The sequence below is a fragment of the Acyrthosiphon pisum genome, chromosome A2 (assembly GCF_005508785.2).
Source record: "Acyrthosiphon pisum isolate AL4f chromosome A2, pea_aphid_22Mar2018_4r6ur, whole genome shotgun sequence".
Lineage (NCBI taxonomy): Eukaryota > Metazoa > Arthropoda > Insecta > Hemiptera > Aphididae > Acyrthosiphon > Acyrthosiphon pisum.
The window spans coordinates 23,750,360-23,760,383 of record NC_042495.1 but is presented as its reverse complement, the minus strand read 5'-3'; the positions used below and the strand labels follow the sequence as shown (position 1 = coordinate 23,760,383).

General features: G+C 28.2%; 1 protein-coding gene across 1 annotated transcript; it reads left to right on the top strand.

The window, feature by feature from the left end:
* The first annotated feature begins 5,511 nt into the window (after positions 1–5,511).
* On the top strand, positions 5,512–6,947 carry LOC100168500 (transcription initiation factor TFIID subunit 9-like). The gene is made up of 4 exons (XM_001945627.5): positions 5,512–5,721; positions 5,795–5,931; positions 6,161–6,289; positions 6,806–6,947. The coding sequence occupies exons 1-4, from the start codon at positions 5,595–5,597 to the stop codon at positions 6,884–6,886; spliced, it is 474 nt and encodes a 157-aa protein (XP_001945662.1). The 5' UTR covers positions 5,512–5,594; the 3' UTR covers positions 6,887–6,947.
* Positions 6,948–10,024: the final 3,077 nt, after the last annotated feature.

The window sequence follows — 10,024 nt, the reverse complement described above, 5'->3', positions numbered from 1 at the left end:
TAGCAGAGGTCTTATCATAATGTGTTTATAAATGTAAACATGTAATTATATACATCAATTTAATTGTGATTGCAGACGTTTATGTCTATAATTTCATATTAGTTCCCGTATGATAATCGTAAATGGCCTATTCATTCAATAAAATTTACGAGTATAATATCTTAGTCCATGGTTCCTAAAAAGCAGATATTGTCTTTGTTTCACAAAAGTGACCGCTTAAAGAGGATTGACCTACCTACACATACATTTGTTGTCTTCGTCTTACACACGCACGACGTGTGCTGTTAGTTTTATTGATAGAAGTTAGATTAATAATAATAATTAAATAAAATTCTAAAAATTATGTAATAATGACGTATATGATGTACACGACCTATATTACTACAGTTTTATACTACAGTGGACGATTAAAGAAAAATCGTGATACAGTGTAATTCAATGTCATAATTATTAATTATTATGGTATAATTATAGTAATTTATTATATAATCCATCAGAGACTCTGTGTATTCGTGTATTCGTGTGATATTATAATTATTTTTATTGTTGAAATGTTTTTTTTTTTAAATTAAATTTACCCTTAAGTTATTACAAAAATATCATATATGTTCTATTTAACTTCACATTTAAATATTTCGATAATATTAATTAATAATAAGTAAATAAAAAAAATATTTAAACTATAATTAAAGAGACGACGAATCTAATCAATGATATCAATATTATTGTATTACTGATAATACAGAATAGTATCACAGAGACGTGCATAGATAACAGTGACGTCACGGATATGGATCCATAGAGTATCATAGAGGCGCCGTATCGATAAATATTGAGGCGACCAATGCCTCCTTTTACAGTGTGACCATTTTCAGTGAAACAAATTATGTATAACATTGACCGTACCCCGTCACCAGACGGCCAGGGCCGGTGACCACCAGGCACCAAGACGTCGTTTTCAGTCCGTTATGGCATCATATCTTAATTTTTAGTCCGTGATTGAGATTAAATTTTTAAATATATATTATATAAGCCGTACTGCCGTAGCTAATTTTATGGGAATAAAAGTTAAACTATATAGTATAAATGTATAAATGTATAATACTATAATATTATATTATAAGTATTGGAGTTTCTTCAAATATTGCTGTAACTAAATTAATGTTTCAAGAATTTATTGGACTTAAATATATTAATTTCTACCTATCTCTTAAATTCTATAAACAATTATTAAAATTAAATAACAAACCACAACCACATCATTATATTACATTAATTAATTAAATAAAATGAATTACTATTATTTTTATTTTACCATTATAATATGTATTATTTTTTATTGGGTATAATAAATAATAATATCTATTGTATTGTTTTAATTTAAAGATAACATTGTATTACTCTAAGCCCTTTCTGGCGTTTATTATAATAAAACAAAAACAACATAAATAACATAATTTTAATACGCCTAAACAGTTATTATACAAATTATATAATTAATAATTATACAATATAATATTACATAGTTTATCTATATACAAACAAACTTCAAATTGTACCATTAAATATCATTTGTGTATTACTCAATATAAGTAATATTAAAATGCCTTCAAATGATTAGGACTAAATAATCACTTATATTGAAAAATTATTATACTTATAGTTTTTTTTTTTATTATTGACCTTGGAAAAGAGTTATTTTGTTATACCACATTCTTAATGATGGTTTTTCATTTAAAGCTTTAAGACTATGGTTAATTTTAATTTTGATATAGGTTATTGAAATAGATTTTATTAGAAGTGTAACATGATCAGACAGTGGACTATATGATTCTTTTCTATGAATATTTAAAGAACTGAATATATTTGTATTATGTAAAAAATGAGAAAGAACTTTTGATTGCACAAATAATGCATTAACTGGTTTATTTTTATAATTGAAACTACGTAGGACTTTTTCGGTATGAAGACAAATAGTAATAACGTCATCACTCGGATAGATCAGACCCCCTCTATTTCCACCTTTATTTTTTAAGCTAATAAATGCGTTTAAAAATGAATCCTTATCAGGAGAAAATAAACTTTTCAAACACGTTTCACACTTAAGTATCAACGTTAACTTACGAACAACAAACCCAGCTATATAAATAATTATTTCTTGAGAAAAAAGGTTAAAGGTATAGGTATCTTGAGTTTCAATATAATCGTGATCATTATAAGTAGCAGTTTCTTGTACATTTTCTTCAAAATCAATTGAATCTGAGTTAATGTTGAAAGATGTTCTATTGATAACTCTGACTGGATCTGAACTTGAGTAGTGTAGCATATCAATGTGTTCAAGTGGGATGCAATTACCTGTATTAAAACTAGGGATATCATTTATTCTAACAACGAGCTTTTTATACGCTGATTGGAACTGTCGAGCTGTAGGATTGTTGTTGTATCCACCCAATGACCTCACACTGCCAAAGAATATTTCTAAGTGGTCTTGACTGATCTTGTACATTTTTAAATGGTTTAACTTGCCTGTTGCTATTAAATTGGAGTACAAGTGTTTTAATGAATTTAAACAAACAATAAATCCAATAAAACCCATTTTCCTATTCGATTCTAAAACAGGGACAAAATTATTATTTTCATACACTTTCAACCCTTGAATGTAATTTGTTATACGACTTGTAAATTCTGATATTTGTTTAACATTTTCCTCACATACTGCCTTTTTATTTCCAATACAATTTGATGATCTTGAATTAAGAATATCAAATCCAGCATTGAATATTTCAATAAATTTGATAGTTGCATCAACATCAGAAAACTCTTCAATACACAAAACGTTTTTACAACATTTTAGAGCATCAGCTACCGATTGGCTCAATAATTGGGTAGCTAACTTTACCTTCATTTTTTGTTTATGAAAAAATATATGTTGTTTCCTCAATTTATTTGCTAAATGAGCACCTTCTTCTTCCTGCAGTATAAACAAACGTTCTATAAAATTAAAATTAATCATATTTCCATCACAGTCTTTGAACAATTTTTTTTCACCAAAAGCGTTTCTTACAAGCTTCACCATATGCGCAGGATCTAAGAAGACTGCAACTTCAACATCTACATTATTAGTGGTATGTACAATGAATTTTGTATTAAGTGTTTTAATATTAAAATTACAACCTAAAAGTTTTGCCATAGTAACATTAGTTGAACACCCATCAAAAGTTAAGCTGACTATATTCACACCAGTTTCTTTTAATAAATTCAATGCATGCCTTGTTAGTTCAGCTTTCTGTGAACTATTTAAATTTGAAGTCAAAAAATATCCAATAGGAATTTTCCAATTTTCATTAATTGAAACAACCATGAATACTAAACATTCTTTTGCTATATCTAATGAATCACTACTCATACCATTACCAATATCTACACGTCCATAATAATTTTTACCGTCATATTCTAAATGCTGGCGAATAGCCATCTCATCAATCATTAAGCTACAATATAATGGATGAATAGAGCTATTAACTTTTAGCGAAAGAGTTTTTAAAGCTTCAAGCGTGAAACCAGGAGCAGCATTTAAATGAGAATACCACTTAGATAATGTGCGTGGATGTGGAAGAATAGTATTAAACTGCTGCCTTACGTAGGTGTAAGCTTTAGCGGAAAAGAAATGTAACGATAAAGCAAACTGCCGTATTTGTGGGCTATACTTCCTTGGAAGTTTTTGACCTAAATTTTTTTTTGCCCAATTAGTAATGAGATCCTGATGCTTACTAAAAGATTCCAACAATACACTTGTGGCATCATCATCTATTAAATTTTTTTTTTGCAGCTCCTTTATTATTGCTTCCATGGATTTAATTTTTTTTTCCTGGCGTCTCACAGTTTGATTTAGTACTTTCAACTTCTTGTTTTTCAATGTAACTGCATGCGATAATTGACGAATTCCACGTTTTAAGTATAAACGTCGGGGTGTATCATCAACAGAAGGTTCACTGGCAGCCACAAAAGAAGATAAAACGTTTTTCTAAAAAAAAATTATTAATTATTTTAATATTTAATATTGTATTTGCCAAAAAAAAAAAAAATTACTTGATAACTAGAACTTTGACAATCTTCTGTTGTATTAGTATTAGATGAAAATCCAGGTGTTGAAGGAAATTCTGCTTTACTTTCATTGCTGCATTTTGGTGCCTAAAAATGTAAATGAAATTATTTAGGTACCTATTACAACTTATAATTAAAGATGCATAAATTACTTGAACTATGGGTTCCTCGGTGCAATCACTTTTAGAGGATTTACTGTAACTACTTATGTTTGAGAATGTTGATTCAACCACATCTATTCCTTGCAGATCCTCATTGCACACAACATTGGTACATGACACCTAATATTAGTAATCCATTACATATTACATATAAAATTAATATTAGTAACAATTTATATTTAATATTGTTTTATTAAGAAAACCTATTCAATTTTTAAAGTATAATCACAAGTATTTTAATTATTTACCTTAACTAATGACCTTACAAAATTAAAGCTACCATTAGGGGAACTAGTATTTGTTTGAACTAAGCGAGAAGGTGTTACAACTTCAGGAAATAAATTTCTAGCCTTTAACATAAACATATAAAATGTATTGTAATTCAAACAAAAACATTTAAGAAACAATAATGCTAATTTCTAAGTATAAAAGTAATAAAAGATGCATAAACAAATGATTAAATTAAAATAACTTACACTTTTTACTCTAGAGACAAGTAACGATGGCACTGCATTTTTGTCAAGTAATCTATTGTTCTTGTGTATAATAAAAAAATCAGGATTGAAATGACTTGAGCATATCACTGAATACTTGTTTATTTTTTGAACATTTAAACAATTTTCAATGACAAAGTCATACCATTTGTCCCTAATGGAGATATCTTTTTTTGGAAATCTGGAAATGAAGTATACTATAGTTTTATAGTTCTAGTTTTTGTATCCGCCAAATAATTATACTTAAATAAAATACTCACTTATGAAACGTAATATTTTCATTTTTGGTTGCTTTGTTCCGTGTTCTTCCACAAACAAAACAACTTGGCATTTTAAATATGTCAAAATCAACTTTATGAACTTAAATTCAAAATTATAAACAAAAAATACTTCTAAGTACAAAATAAATACAAAATTCATCAAGTGAAAATGTAAAAATACAATGTTGTTGATGAGCACTGCGATCTAGTGGATTAATTGTCGTAGACTGCCTCTTTATTCGGGTCAATGACCGACGGTTTGGCTTCAAACTAATAACACTATCAATATATACAACGGCGCCTCTATATTACTCTATGTATGGATCCGACAAAAAATTTTTTCTGCGAAGAGACATTCGTTATAAGATATGTGACTATCGATTTTATATTTACGTGGCATCTTTGTTTACAACTGTTTAGACAACTGTAGAGTAGTCTATATTACATTTTCTGTAATCAGTGCGTACTTTAAAAAATTAAAGAGTTTAATATTATTGTTTTTTTAATCTTTGATACAACTTTTTGTTGTTATAATCTCATTATTAATTCAAATCATTACAATTTGATTTGATAAAATGGAGTCTACAGAAGGAAAAAATAATATGCCCAAAGACAGTCAAATCATCGTGTCAATGATGGAAGATCTAGGAATTGTTGAATATGATCAACAAGTCTTAAATCATTTTTTGGAGTTTAACTACAGTAATATTTAATACAATGAAACAAATGTTAATGGTTTTTCGCTGTTATGAATAGTTTTTATTTTATTCATTAGGATACACTACTCAATTATTGGAAGACGCTAAGGCATTGTCAAACTCGGCGAAAAAGAAGAATGTTGATGCCGACGATGTGAAACTAGCAATTCAAATGGTGCAAGACGGAGTGTTTCCTGGACCTCCTCCGCGCAAAGTAAGATAATTTTGACTAAATTTCACCTCCTAATATACATTTTTTTTAATGTTATTGTATAGATTTGTTATGTTTAAACATCTTGTAACAAAACATGTTGAATGCTGACAAAAGACCAATATTCATAAAAATAAATGTATTCACTTAATTCAATGTTATACATCTGTTAATTTTAATTACAACTAAAACTAAGATTTAAGAGTTTTTGACCAACTGTTTTAATTTTTAGGTATTAACGACAGCAGCTATCGAAGTAAATAAAATGCCATTACCCCCACAAAGGCATGCCAGTCAACTGCGAATTTCACACGATAGTCCAAATTCCGTAAAGACAAAATACAGGCTTAGATATGAATCGGTAATAGTTTATTTTGAGTAGGTACTTTGTAAATTGTGTTAGTTGTATAAGTTTTTCACTCTCATTCATTTGTAAGTTGCTAGCATGACAAATTAGATAGGTATCATCACAGTTGTACTTGTATTGCGCAGTAGATACACATCTCCTTCACATCCGGCTTATATCGTAGCTCTCCAGTTTTTATTGGTAGATTTTGTTCTATGTTATATATGAATGTATATGATTGAGAGCCAATAAGAAGTAGCGAACTACGATAAAAGCAAAGTAAAAAGCGTAAAGGCATATCAAAATACTGTGCTGATACCTATCTAATTTGTCATGGTTGCTAGCATATTATTTTATTTACTTAGTTTAGTTTGTCTATTGCATCACATATTTTAGTTAACTGGCAAAAAGTGTTGTGGTTTTTCTAACACAATCGTAACAATTAACCTGTTTTTTTGTACACTGAGCGATCAATGCAATATTATTTTTATTTAAATTAATATTTATTACATTTTTATATTTGACGTATAGCCTGTATGTTCTGGAGAAAATATGCCCAAGGATAATAAAACAACAGCTGCAGAAATGTTAGCGGAGTCTAGAAGATTATAAAACGAACATAAACCCTTACCGCAATGTAATTAAACATATCTAATTAATTTTAGCGCTTATGAATTGCATGCCAAATTTTAAAGTTATACACCATATATTATACAATTTAAATAACCTAGGTAATTCAAAAAAATTGTTTATACATTTAATAATCATACATCATTATAACATTTGCGTTCCCTAGACTACATTTTCGCTAACAAATTTAGAATAGGTGGCATGTTAATAAATAACTTATATCTAAAAAAAAATATTCATGCTTATAATATTTAGGAAGATACTTTGTTCATTTCAATACTTTAATTTGTCTGTTTCCAATGAGCAACAGTAGGTACCTATAATAGTATTTTTTTTTTTCTAAATTTATTAGGATTACACCTGTAATAGTTTATCACTGTATGTAATCATTTATCGTGCCTAGGTTAGGTTAACATGAAATTAATGAGTTAATTTTTCATTTTAAGAAATAAGTTAAATTAATTTATTTTGTTTTAAATTTAATTATATATTTTTTTCATGTCAAAAAATATTTACCGTGAATTGCTTAAAGTTAAATACCGTATAAAGAATAGTCTATAATTTAGTTTTGGGTTGGAAAAAAATTAAGTACGCTAGCGTCGTATAAACAAATTACCTTTTTTCTAACTTAATAAAAAGTTAACAAAAAGTGTGTATTAACTTTTAACTTATGATTTTTATTATATAAAATAAAACAAGAACCTTGTGGGGGCAAGCACTTATTATGTTTGTATTTTATTTTTAAAACAAGTCATGAATATTTTAAGATTTTAACATATAATTATTTATTTATTAATTTATTTTGATGAAACGGGCTGAATATAATACTTTTGGTTTTGGCAAACATTCAAATTTGGATACTTTAGTAATATACTTACACAGGTGTGCGTAAATTAGACACTATTGGGTATCTAAGGCTTTTCTGGGTGAATTAAAATCATCAACTGCATGGACTCCAAATCCTTTATTCGTCTGTTCTTTTTCTTCTAACTCATCGTTGGAGGAACACAATTTTCTGAAAATTTCAAGTTGTTAAAAATATTGAATTACAATATAAATTCATGAATTATGTTTACCTCTTAGATGGGATGAACTAGTCGTGCTCGGAGTAGTACCAATGTTACCCTAAATTACTATAATTTATTTTACTTCTTTATCCCAGACAATTATTGGTTTGGATTATGTTTTGAGACAGCCTCTAACCATGTTTACTAATGTTACAGAGCATTGTTTAGAATCACTAATTGTGAAATGATTACCGCAGATTCTATGCCAGATAGAAATAGGGATTATCATCTGATTATTAGATTTTTAGCCATTATTTCCTTCTATTTCATTAATTTTTTGGAAATCTATACTTTTGAACAAAGTAGCAAATTAGACTGACTCCGTATTGTTAAGAAATATAATCAGTACAATTAGTGTACATCTATAAAATAATACTTACAAATGAAAATTTACGTAATGTGGCAAGGATATATACTTTGTATGTTTTACTAAAAAGAATACACTTATATATGATGATTTTGTACTAAAATGCATAGGTGCCAGGTTTTAAAAATATCATGGGAGGCTCACTATTTTATGAACACTTTTACTGAAGTTTTACATAAATATTTTCGTTTTATTTAAATTTTTCGTTAAACAATTAACTATTAAAATGTAGTTATATGTTGTTTTATATGTTATAAAATTATAATAGTACTATCATAAAAAATCATGAGACAAAAATTAAAAAATGCCAATTTATTTTGAAAGTTACACATTTTAGAAAGAAAATGTATTTTTCCGCACTTTGGAAATGTTGATGAATTGGTTTGGAACAGTTTTTACATTTATTTCTTCATCACGGTGAACATGAAGAATGGAAATATCATTCAACCGTGTTTGACTCTTTGTACTCCTGATGTATGTCTTAAGTCTGCGAAGGGCAGAAAATGATCTTTCTGGAGTACATGATGACACTGGTATAACTTCAGAAAGTTACTAACTCTGGTAACATTTGACGAAGTGCATCATCGTTTTTCATTAGCTTCAAGACTTTCTTAATTTATTTGTTATGACTTATGACTTATTTTATAATATAAAAACCGTGAGGCCGTGGGGGGCTGAGCTCCGCTATACCAAGCTCTTGGGGGGCTGTAGCCCCCTAGCCCCCCTGCACACGGAGCCCATGACCGTGAAACGGAGTATAATAGTAAATTAGTATATTTAGGAGAAAACCACAATGTAGATAAGTGTAGTCACTTCCTATGATTGATTAAGTAATTTTTTAGTCATATTTTGACGGGACTTGTCCGCCAGAGGTGCTAAGAAGGCCGATTCTCTAAATAATTATATGGGGCGGTATAAGTATTAAAACTTTAGGAACAAATGTAGTTTACTTCACAAACGATTTTACGGAACTTTCTTTTTTTTGAAATGTTAGTAATTTTTTGTTTGATGTGTTGGTAAAATCAGAATTTACCTATCTAACTCACTTTTTATGTTATTGTTAATAAACCACATAAAACCTACAATTAATTTTTAATTACTTTATTAACAATTACATAAAAAGTGAGTAAGAAAGGCAAATATTCTGATTTTATTAACACATCAAACAAAAAAGTACTAACATTTCCAAAAAAAAAGTTCCGAAAAATCGTTTGGGGAGTAAACTACATTCGTTTTTAAAGTTTTGATGCGTATACCATTACATATTATTATTTAAAGAATCGGCTTTCTTAGCGCTCCAGACAGACAATTCCCGTATTAAATGCCGTCAAAATACGACTCACTTTTTAACGTAGAGTGTTTACATCGTAGATAAAACATATTTTAATATTCTTTTCCAAATGTCATTTAAAATGCCTATATTAAACCCCTTAAATACGCGTACTTTGGCGCACTTTTAATGTTTTATCGGGTATGTTACCTACCTATTCCATATTTCTGATATTTTTAGCTTAAATTTATTAAAGATTAATAATTGCTAATACATTTTAAAGAATATTAATATTTTTAGGAACTATTCAATACAATAGGTTAATATCAAGACAATTAAGTGTGTAGTATCAAACAATTAAATATTTTAGAGATCCCTCAAAGGCAAAATAAACCACACATAAAGTCAATTCATAG